The 12,257-nt window shown below is 40.9% G+C and overlaps 1 protein-coding gene across 3 annotated transcripts in view; it reads right to left on the bottom strand.

Annotated features, from left to right (window-relative positions):
• Nucleotides 1-632: 632 nt before the first annotated feature.
• The window catches only part of wscd2 (WSC domain containing 2), a 44,079-nt gene continuing 32,454 nt past the window's right edge, over nt 633-12,257 (bottom strand). For all 3 annotated transcript variants that reach the window (XM_076890850.1, XM_076890851.1, XM_076890852.1), the window contains exons 5-9: nt 10,059-10,180; nt 9,814-9,988; nt 5,387-5,551; nt 5,092-5,292; nt 633-2,397 (exon numbers count right to left, since the gene is read on the bottom strand). In XM_076890850.1, the coding sequence (XP_076746965.1) occupies nt 2,045-2,397; nt 5,092-5,292; nt 5,387-5,551; nt 9,814-9,988; nt 10,059-10,180 (1,016 nt within the window). In that variant the 3' untranslated portion in view covers nt 633-2,044. The remainder of the gene's footprint in view (nt 2,398-5,091; nt 5,293-5,386; nt 5,552-9,813; nt 9,989-10,058; nt 10,181-12,257) is intronic.

The following is a 12,257-nucleotide window of genomic DNA, read 5'->3' on the forward strand; positions in this document are numbered from 1 at the left end:
CTTTATGACCACAGTGTACTTATCTTCTATCCTACTTCCAGCAGGATAACACACCACACCGCAAAACCCAAGCCATCTTGAACAGGTTTCTTTAGCATCACAGTGAGTTTACTGTGCTGGCCTCCACAGTCACCAGCTCTCAAACCAATAGAGATAAGGTGGAGCCGGAAATTCACATCATGGATGTGCAGTGTGATGCTAATATGGACCGAAATCTTTAAAGAATGTTTCCAGCCCCTTGTTGAGCTCTTCTGAAGGCAAATCTGTCTCCAATGTTTGTCTTTCATATACCTGTTTTGATATTTAACCTGCTAAAAGAAATTAGCACGTGCATGTTAGCAGCACACGACATTAGTATTTATAGCTTTAGGTAACGAAGCAGAACGCTTGTCAGTGCTTAGTCTTGTTTTTCTCTTGGCTGCGCTCTCAGAGGTTTACAGGAAAGCCTTGTTGTGCACACTGAACCATAAAACTACAGAGCGCCTAAGGGTCACAGCAGGAAAACACTTTTTCTCTTACCTGTAGTCACAGGCAGATCGCTATTGTGATATGGTATGCGATATATTAATAAAAATGTTTAAGACTACTGCAGATCGTAGCAGATTTCTAAAAATTCAGACATGAGTCACTCCTTGGATTCACTCATTTATTGGGCCATATTACATTACATTCATTCCATAGAAAATACATTCAAATGTGACACCTGTTCAATAAGTGCCGGCTTGTCAATAAATGCAAAGAGCCAATAAAGTTTAAAGCATGTGTTAAAAATAGAAACAACCTCTCCCGTTTGCCTGTTGCAATACAAATATTTTGAACGTGTCAGCATACACTATAAAAATATAGTTTTATTATACTGAAAATGGAAGTCAGTTAATGCTGTCTGGCTCTCAATCACTGGTGCTGTTGTTGTTTTTTTATCCTTGGATTTATCAATCTGTGTATTTGTTTGTGTTTAAGCGGCAGAGGAGATCGAGCGCCGTTTTAAGACGTGCTGCACAAAAGTTTGCTGGAGTTTTTTTGTTTTTTCAACAAGGAATAGGAAAATGATTACGAGCTTTAACGGTTTCAAAGCTTTTCTTACAACAAAGCAGTGAAAAAAAAGAAAAAAGACAGTTTTCACATTCAGTATGATTAGCTCTCATAAATAAACCTCTACAACAGTCACTACTTATAAGGTAAACTCCAGTCTATTACATGAGTGTAATGCCTAATTCCGCAGTGATCTTTGGGGAAGGTGTTGCACACCGAAGTGCTTTTTGGATTTCTGCATCGAGTCCAGTGTTAAGAAAACATATTCACAGCCAAATGAATCAACGTGTGCACTGCTCACGGGAGATAAATAAATGCCGCAGACATTAATCCTCTTCTCTCCTCGAGTCAGTCTCTTCGAAAGGGATAACTCAGCTTCTTGAATAACCTTCTGATTTCTCGTACATACAGTGAATTAAACACCTTACAAAATCTTGGAAACACACAGTATCATCACCATCAGGTAGTTATACCCTGCATATTGCATTTTCCCCCCTAACAAAGAGATACAGCTTTCAGTGAGCTTCTTATATAAAATAGTTCTGTAACTGTAATAGCAGCAGGAAAATTAATGTTTTGACTTTTCTTTTGCACAAAATAAGCTCACTGAACACACTTTGCAGTGTTGTATCGTATCTTTTGTCAGCACAGTCAGATGAGCCCCTCTGTAGTCACAGCTACTGTAGCTTCTTTGTGTTAAGGCATGTGCACATGCCTACACAGCACATGTGCATAGAGCAGGATAAGGAGTGCTTTTCATTCAGCAAATGAGAGAAACACAAACCTTGCCTGCTAAAACTGTCACGTCTACTCCATGAATGCATGAAGCTGATTTAGTTTCGTTTAAAAAAGAAACAGATGACTGAAAAAATGAAATAGGTGTCCATCTACATGACTTAACAGACATCTAACACGATAAAAAATCTATTTATCTCATGAAATTCTACAAGATGTGCAGGAATAAAAAGGAAAACTAACAAAATAAAAAGGAAAACAGAGGTCTTCACATTTATCATCTTGGCATGTATTCCTCTGGAACCCCAGACATGTTTCTTTTCTTCAAAGCAGCATCTACTGTTCTGATCAGTTCATTGATGTTTGAACGCATTTCAGGAGTATACGGGTCGTACTCGAGCTTACGTAGCCCCGACCGCTTGAAGTTCCCGTCCTTCTGGCCCTCGACGCAGAGCAGGCGATCCTCAGAAACCTTCAAACCCAGAAACTCGACCATTCCTTTGAGCTTGGTGAACAGGTCCCTCTTCAGATCCTCAAAGTGGACCACGTGGACGTTCCTCCCATAATGCAGCCAGTCCAGCGTGTGGGACGCCCACCAAGGGGCATAGTTCTTGACAAACTCGGGCCACTCTGCAGGACAAAGAGGCCACAGAACATAAATAAATGAGGGTTTTGGGTACCAATGCACAAGTTAAAGGGCATTCTACAGTACAGACTGAAATATAGCAGGAAGAACATCTACAGCCACCCTGTGAACAGCAGATGGATCACCTCTGGCGTCTTGTGTCAGGTCTTTGTTGGATTTTTTCCTGTATTTTAAGAAAATGACTTTTAGATATTGTTTATCTGCTGTAGTTTTTTCAGGCCTGACACTTCTTCTTTTGACCTCCACTTCTTCAATTTCCTAATTTTTCTGTTTTTAAAAGACACACGGCACACCATGCTGCGATATGCCCAGTTTTGGCTAATAGCTCTTTGCTCTTGCAAAAATACTATTTTATCCTAATTAACTGTGTTATGTTTGGCATTTTTCATAGATTCAAATAAAGAAATGGGAATAACGTATGAATTTTTGTGTCAGCATGCTAGTACAAAGTGCCTAAAGATACAATTTAAAATTGGTTCTTTGCTAAGTTTGTCTGTTATGTGTTGACACACACTGGTTCATCCTTTGAGTTGTTGCCTTTATGCTTGAATGACTCATAGGTCAACTTACAAAAAAGCACTGCTATAGCAGACTGCAATTAAAAAGAAGTGACGGGGCAGCCGATTTCCAAAGCAAAACCTTGAAAGAACTTCAGAAAGCCACTTCAAAGTGCTCAAGAGCACTTCAAAAAACACCAGAAAGGGTGGCTCAAGACTTTTGCTTGACAATGATGAAACAACTGTAAACCAAAAGTGTAAGTGAAAGAAAGATAATAAAAAAGAAATAACAGAACTGAGCCGTCTCCATTAACACCAGAAAATTTGCACTTTGAGATTTCAGCTTAGACGAAGAAGCGGTTACCAAAGGTTATTAAGTCATAATTGTCAAAGAGCTCATATTGCTAAGTGCATGTACGTTTTGTCTGTTCGAATAAAATTTAAGTTCTCGGTAAAATGAACTTCGGTACAAAAAAGTCAAAGTGTCAGCGTGGGCATAGAGTTAAGAGGAAGTGAGAGCTGTGTTAGCTGTGTTAGCACTGATGTCATTCAACTCCAGAGGCAGGGAGGACACATTAAGTAATTTCTGAAATGTCCGGACATTTTTGGTTGTCATTCAAACTGCAGAGCTGCTGTAAGAAAACCTTTTCTTTCAGCTTCATCTAGTGGCCCATAAAAAGTGGGAGCTGGCAGGAGCTGTGCTGCATAAGGACAAATCTTTACTGCTGGGAGAGGGTGTCGGTAAAGTTTAAAGTCTGCTGAGTTTGCAATGTCTCAGAAACCAATCAACTTTAGGCAACTTTAGTGCCAGAGTGGACAGAATATCAGAAATTTCCCCCAAAAACACAACCAGCAGTGCAGAAATGCCAAGAAGCTGCAAATACAGAAGTTACAATAAAAAACATCAAAGTATTTTAACTTTTTCTCCAAAATCCTGTTCTGCTCATTTCAGAGTGAAGACACAGACAGTATCTTTTTGACAGATTACCCCAAAAAAGGCATCTGTATAGCTTCTAAATCTACGAGATAACAGTGGAAAATAACTCACTGTGCTTTCTAAAATGGCATGACCTCCAAAATAAGTTGCACTTGCCCCAGAGCTGACATTATGGGGCCACGCTGGAAGGCATCAGTGTCTGTGACATCATCTGTGCCCCACAGTCTCCCTCTGTGGAGGTGAATGCATCAAATCGTACATGTGGGGCCCTGCGCACAATGTCACGCTGACCCGCTCTCCGTCTATTCGAAGTGGCAGCTGTCAGAAAGCCTTTCTCTTTAGTGATGTCACCGCATCATTTTCCAAACAACAGAGGGAATAAACACTCATTGGAAATGGCAGGCCAAATGTGCTGAAGTTTCCACAAAGAGAGACAACTGCTGGGTCGGCAACTCTCCAGCCTCTGGGGAAAAAAATCGATGAAACCTCGCATAAAGTCAGACAGACGATACGGGGACGAGACAAAAGCGGTTGCCACGGTTACTAAGACATGAAGAATGCAATAGGAAGAGCAAAATTTGCCTGAAATATAAAGACATCTCTATATTTTACACATAGTTATTAATGAAAAATGAACTTAATCCATAATTTTAAGCATCAAGTGGACAAAAGAGGAATTAAACATGACTAAACTGTGACTTCCTGGATGGAAGACATTTCACCAGCTTTTTAAACTGTGCATTCGTTTTCTGACTGATAACATCTGCAGCTAACAGCATAAAGAAGGAAACAAAGTAAGCTGCTAAGTGTTCAGATCATGTATACCGGTACATATATTTCCCACTTTAAACCTAGAATGAAGATCTGAATCAGACTTGTCATAAACACTTCTAATTTATCTGACTGCTGATGCTGTGGCTAAATGGTGTAAATGATTTTCAAAAGACAAAATGTTGCGTTCAGCCACACTGGAGTTTGATTGCATTTCCTCAATCCTTTTCCCTTCTATATCACAGTTTCTCAGTTCTTTTGTTTTTCTCTCATTTTGCAGTGTTTCAGTTTCTACTTATTGTGAAGCTTTACTCAAACTTTGTTCACCACAATGTTATCAGCACAAAAAATGAAATATGCCCTCAGTGCCTCAGTTTAATGAAGTCTTTTATTTTCATTTTCTTCATAGTACGATGACGGAGAGACTTCCGTGCAACATAATATTCACTGATCCAGAGATTTCAGCAGCTTACCTTTCCCTCTCCAGTGGGCCTGGGAAGCAAATCCAATATGTCCACCATATTTCCGGTTAAATTCTGCCATCAAGGCTTTGTAGGGGTTTCGTATCATGAGGATGCTGGAGTCGAAGGCTTCGATTTCTTTCCTGCCGCTCTCATGTGTCTTGATGCACATTGTCCTCCCACTCCGCCAGTGGTCGCGCTCCCCTTTAAATCCTGTGAAACAGCCCAGAGTGACTTTATAGCATCCACGGTGGTGCATTCATGGCTGAGCGCCTGTGAATCGTGTCAAAAACATGCCGAGGCATACCTTTATTGTACAGGGAGCCATCAAAGTAATAGCTGCCGGTGTAGAAGCCAGTGGCGAGCTCTATAAGGTGGCGAGCCCAGGTGTTACCAGCTCCAGGGAAACTGGCGAGGGCCACCAGCTGCTTAGCACGAGTGGGAAGGAAGTGCCGGTCCATGCACCGATTATCTGACAGTGGACAAAGATCAGCCGATTAAATGAACCTCAAAGTTTAAAATTAATACTGAAAATCAGTCACTTCCTGCGTATTTACACAGTTTTGTAATAACAGACACAGAATTATTACGTTTCAACTTTGGATGATTATTATAGAAAGAAGAAATGTCAAGGCGGGCTTGTTTTATTATATTTTTCTCCACAAAATATCACCTAATAACTTCAAACAGTCTCCCAACAACTCAAGTTGACCTGTCTGTTTCCATCCAAACTATTACACCTTTTAGATATACAACATTTGTGTTTGATTTGTAATAATTAGGGTTTGAATTATTGAGTTATGTCTCAGTCATGCAAGTGTAAAAACAATCTCCTTAAAACTTGCAACAGGATGCAACCTGTCTCCAAATATTCATGATCCAGACCAACTGCAATCTCTCTCAGACACTCTGTGAACAAAGCAACTGACTGCAAGGGGTCACAAACCAGACAACAACATCTCAGCTTCACAGCACTACTGTCTTCCCTAGTAGGGTGTAGCATTGGGCCAAAACCATGTGGTGTGGTAAACAATCGTTTTTTCCAACTGAAACCAGATTTAAAGCTAACACATTCAGACCTCTGACAGGTTCCCTTTTCTGGGTTCAGCTTGCCAAGAATGATCACATGAAGTTCATTTCCCACAGCAGCTGATTTTTGTTTTGTTTGTTCACAGCAACCTCCATTTCTGTTTACTGCAATGTGACTCTGCTGATCCAAGCCACATCTGTCCACTGCGTTAAGGAAACACAGCCCACAACAACGCCTGGACTGAAGACAGACCTATTCTGGATTTTTGAGTTTCATAACAATATTTGGAATAACAAGAAATACAGCGATAAGCATGCATGTGTCTGGAACCCAAGATTTTACAGTCAAATCCAAGAACATTCATGATGATATTGTTTTAAGTAAACGTTTTAGAGCATATACTATTTAAAAATTTGCAAATTTACAAAAAAGGAAAAAAACAAATAAAAATGAATAAATAGTGTTTGGATGATTTGCAACATCGAGTGTGCATAATGGCACGAAAATAAGAATTTAGTGCATGTGTGTGTGTGTGTGTGGGGGGGGGGGGGTGTCAGGCAGAAGCACTCAGAAGTGTGACTTCCTCATATGTGACCCATCCCTTTGCTGTTCGTGTGCATGTCTGCAAACTCCAGACAATAATATCACAGCCATTTTTTTTCTTAGTGCCCTCTGCTCCTGCTTAAACTGCGTGGACACACTCGGGTGTTTTCACACTTGCATCCTGTTTGTGCGCACACAAAATGCTGAGACTTTTTTTTATTTCTGTTTATTCCCGAAATTGTTCACATGTTGTGGTTTTAAGCTTTGTATTTATTTTTAGTTTTTCCAGCTCATAACAAGCAAAATATCTCAGTATTAGGAAAAAAGGAGCCACAGTGGGATAATTATACCTGTTGTGCAAACAGAAGGTTATTATTTTTCCTTCATGACAGAAATTCAGAAAGAAACTAATTAAATTGGAGCCAAAGTGCTTTGGTGTATTGCATCTGGGTTTCCTAAGGTAGGGACCCTGCCCACTCCATATGAATAAGTGGTTCATGTCTTCAGTCCTGTGTGTTTTCCAGGTTGGTATACCAGGAAACCACACACACACACACACACACACACACACACACACACACACACACACACACACACACACACCCTTTTAGCACTAGTGTAATGAGTCTTTTTAGGGACACGGCTGTTTATCTTAGTTTAGTCTGTTGCCATGGCATCTTAAGAAAAAAAAAGGCAGGAGCTATGTTACAAACAACGCTTTTTTAAGCTTCATAATGTACCGATAATCTGTGTGTGTGATTGCGTGTATTTATTTTCAATACTGCGGCGCTGAACCCTTGGCATATGGCACAGTGCCGATAGTGTTAACGCTGTGACTGGGTTAAGGTTTAAAGTGTGACGCTGGAGGTTTTTTTAGTTTGTAATTCATTTGATGTTGTGAGCTCAAATGAGAACAATCATAGTTATTTAAAAGTAACTCTGAGGCTGTGATTTATGCTGTGAGATACCTGAAATATTAACTGGTTGAAAGTGAAGCCTCCTGAATGAATCTCAGTGTTGATTTGGTTTATACAGTTTGAAACTGAGCACGAGTTACGTCTGTTGTTGACATAAAGTAAGTATAGCCAACGCTGGACACTAGAACAAAGGAACATGTGGAAATTTATAACAGTCATGTTTATAACCAACCAACCACTTGTTACTTTGGTACAACTAGTCCTAGGACTCGTAACATTAGTTCACTGCTCTTTAGTCAATGAGTTTGCATAAATTGCAGCTTTTCCCCAATTTTTGGTTTCTGGTCAAACAGGGAACTCTCCAAGCGGACCAAAGTGCGTCACTGCAAACCACACCAGAACAATCAGTCTGCTTACTGAGCACATGTGTCTGGAGAAGAAGCACAGACAACACATTTACTCCTAACATTTGTATTTATATATCTGTTTCCCTCACTTCAGTTTGCTAAAAACTGTGCACACTGCATTCTCCCTGAATGCAAAGTGTGCTTGGCAATGGGCGTGTTTATTGTCAGCACACAACTCTTAGCCTCTGAGATGGATCATGCTCCCACCATAAACAAACCACTATGGAGTTCCTTTGGAAGTACAACTAAAGCCACCTCCTCCAAATTAGTCTTGGTGGTCTCGTCTGTACCTGAATGTGAGAGTGCAAAGCTGACATCTATACAAATGAATCCCACCTCTTTATCCATTTCTCTTTATGTGGTTCTGAAGTCAATTATCTCTTCCTTTAGCCCAACTACTCCATGAAGTTTCCTAAAAACCGGGCTGATAGCTTTTGGATAGTGTGGAGGTACTCAAAATGTACCTGCAGCCCAGAATTAGCTTAGCAGAGGAATTAAACTAATTGATACTAGCGCAGGTGATATATTTTTCATGTCAGTTGACAAAAATCCACGATAACCTTTTGGCACGTTGTAATTCAAGTGGTCTAAGAGGGAACTACACTCCTGCACCTCCTCTGGGCTCTGTTTTCAAGATGCACTTCGACCAATCAGACGTCATTTTAGACGAGTAGCAGCTTCAAGAGTGAAGTTTCAGGACTTTGCCTACAAAATTTAAAAACATGAACTTGTCTAAATGAAGCTTACACACACGTTTAATAAGAAAGATCTGTATTCAAACATCTGTCTGCTTCTCGGATGTTTGGTAACTTATCTAAGCTTTGCATCAGTTCCCCTTTCCCACACTGTCAAGCTCATTGCAAGATCACAAGTCCAATTGTCCTTCTGCCTGCCTTCTTCAGGTCAATCAGCCGCTACTCCATGTACTTTAAATATCACTGCGGATTTTTCATTTTCCTTTCCAGATGCCTTCATGCAACCAGCTTCCTTCCCTCTCCCATGTCAGGCTCCATCCAAGCCTCCATCTTCATCTCCATCACCAGCATCTAGATTCCGAGGGGTTTTTCCCTAATCCCTATCACTGCTGGGATTCTGCTGCGTCCAATTGACAGATCTGGATCTGATCTATAGATCCCATTCTCATCACAAGTGATGATCACCATTGTGAATTCTGGGCAGCTCAACACAGAAGTTGGCATCTTATCTAAATGAGAGGCACATGCAAGTAGTAGAAGCTAGAAGGCCAGTGAGTAGTCCAGATGTGTGAGTTAATAAGGAAGACAACCACAACTTTTTTTTATTTCACATCACAGACTGCTATAATCAGCAATGCAGTCAACATAGAAAGTAAGCAACTGTGGAGCCAGTAAATACATAAATATGAGTTGAGTTGAATTCCATGCTAGGCCCAAAACAGCACTAACTTAATATTAGAGTGTAAGATGCATGTCTGGTTGAAGGGGCTAAGAACAGATGTGGCAAAGCTGCAGGAGAAGAACTGTTGATTTTTAAATTCTGTGATTTTTGAAATGATCTTCTTCACTGCATGATCACATCTTTAATCCACCACAGATTCATGCATCTCATACGTGGAATCATCTACAGCTCAGGGTTGAACAGTCAGTGCCAAAATCATTTTGCAAACTTTGCACGACATGTAAGTTAGACAAAGTTCCGGCTCATGCTGACACTTTGCACTTGAATACCACATGTGTTATCATACTTTAAATTGAATGTGCTAAACCTCAGTCTGACTTGGACTTCCCACCAACAGAATGTGACCAACTTCAACACATGTGTGGCTTTTCAGCCGCTGCCAGGAAACACTTAAATTTACCTTGAACCTGTGTCTGGTAGACGACAAAGTACTTGTCGTTTCCACAGCTTTCAAACTCTTCCCCTTGGCACCGATTGAGACACATGCCCTCGTCCTCCAGCTCATGCAGGGAGAAGAGGGGCGTTGGGAATCCGCAGTAGCATCGATCTCCAGCGAGCACAGCCAGCGATTTCTCCTGGAACACAACAGCCATTATACACTGAAGACACACTCGTGCAGCGTACAAATCCCCAACATCCACTCACCCTCTCTGTGCACATGTCCACGCACTTATCCACAGACATGTTCTGGATGACCGCGCTGAAGGGGAGAGCCAGTGTGACATTGTCTGGCCGGTGGAAACACCCTTTGAAAATGGCACTGCCATCTGAAACAGACAAAACAAGCCAGACTGTCACTTACCAACACGAAAGAACACAGAGACCCTAAACTAACAGCAGCACTCGTGTCCCTGGGATGACTTGCAACCTCCAATCCTCTCTGTGGTCTGATGTTGGTGAAGACAACACATCACAAAAGCTGCTCTTCTCCTTCATGTGCAGGTCTTTTTTTTAACCTTATTTTAATTTGTTATTGACCTTTTTTTGCCAGCCTGCTGAACCTAACTGAAAAGATAAATTCGTTTTTATTCACGATGGAAATGTTTCTCGCACTGCACCACAACTTTAAAGGGTGACACCCAGATTTAAGTCACTGCTAAAGGAAATCTAAACATCCATTTCACATTTATTGCAGGCTGTCAACCTGTCAGCAGCGCCAGTATAGAGTACTTACGAAAATGTCTCTGTTGTCAACAAACTGTTAAGAATTAATGACAGAGGAGAGAAACCAAACAAGCGCTGCTTTTCACTGTGACAGACAGTGTGATGAAGACACCTTGCTTGCTCAGACATAGCCAAGTAAAATATGCAAATGGTGCTTCGTCTCTTTGGTATTCCTTCCTCTCAAAGTTTATAGTGTCACTACCAGTAAACAAGACTATTGAGCACTCTCTCCTTTCCTTTACAGGAAGTATTAGTGATCAGTGGTGTCAGACATTAAAAAAAAGAGAATATCCCCTTTATAAATTAGTTCTAGTGCTGTGTGTGTGTGTGTGTGTTAAATGTTTTATTTATTTTCGACCTTGTTCTCTGACTTAAAGTTGCATTTTTAATGCCACGTTCTCTCCACGGATCCTGTTTGTGTTACCTTTCTGTGTTTTAACATGCTGCAGCTATAAATCCATCCAGCTATCACAGAAAAGGAGGTCTCAATAACAAAGAGTGCATCAACGATGCATCTGTGCTCAGTTATTATAGCTTTTAAGAGCTGGGATTTACTCGGCAAAGCTTGCAAAACAGCTAACACATCACATTTCCTCCATTTCCTCTTTGATGTTCTGAGCAGCCCTCACATGACATGAGATCGGGGTTAGAGGTGAAAATGCCGACCTGAAATGCTTGCGCAGCAGTTAGATAGAAGGATTAAAAGCAGAAATGAGAATAATAACAAACAAACAGCAGAGGAACAGAGGGGTGCACTGTGAAGCAGGTTCAGCATAGCCAAACTTTCTTTGTGTCAGCTGGCTCAACAATTTCTCAAACCCCCAGTCAGAGATAACGGATATCGCTACGGTTGCTATCAACTGTCTCTGTTAATCCAGGCTTCCCGCTTCTCACATAAAAGAAGGATTCGGACGCATTATTAGACTTTTCGTCCGCTCAGAATTGATCATTTGAGTGCCGCCTGCTTCAGTCAGAGACATTATGAGGAGAGCAGGTGATAGAGATTGAAAAAGAACGGGCTGTAACAATGAAACAGCAAAAGGAAGGCCTGGGGGCATTCAGGTTTTACAGTGGCCCATACCCCAAAACAGGAATGTGGAAATTACATTAGAGTGTGTCCAATTATTTCAACTGATTTATCACAGACTGGTCAAAGTCCTAATCTTTGTTTAGCAGCCATGGTTTCAGCAGAGTAAAATCAGGTCTAGGATCGAGTATAAAAGTATTCATTTTATGCATGATCTACTGAACTGTGACCATATATGGTGATTTTTGTACTGCAGTCTTTTAGCAGGTTCCTTCAGCTGTGCCAACATTTTTATTAGGTTGCATCTATAAAATGTTTTCCTTCAGGACTTGGAGCATGTTGTGATTATAACCTGCTGTGCACCAGGTTATCTGTTCAGCATAAAGCTGAATGTACCAAGGTACAGCCACCTTCGTCACAATGAGAACCTTGACTTTAAGCTTGAAATACCACCCTAACCCAATAATCTTGCTTTGTAGTGCACACCTCTGGAGAGAGCAGTTGAGCTATGAAAATATTCACCACATATCTGCATGGTAACTCTCTCTGATCTCACAGTATTTCCAAGAAGCAGGAGCCAAGAAAGAGAAAAAGGAAGAGTGAATGCAAAAAGGAAAGGGTGGGTAGAGTCACCCCACCATGTGTTCGGGACT

This window comes from Maylandia zebra, linkage group LG12 (assembly GCF_041146795.1).
Source record: "Maylandia zebra isolate NMK-2024a linkage group LG12, Mzebra_GT3a, whole genome shotgun sequence".
NCBI classification, from domain to species: Eukaryota; Metazoa; Chordata; class Actinopteri; order Cichliformes; family Cichlidae; genus Maylandia; species Maylandia zebra.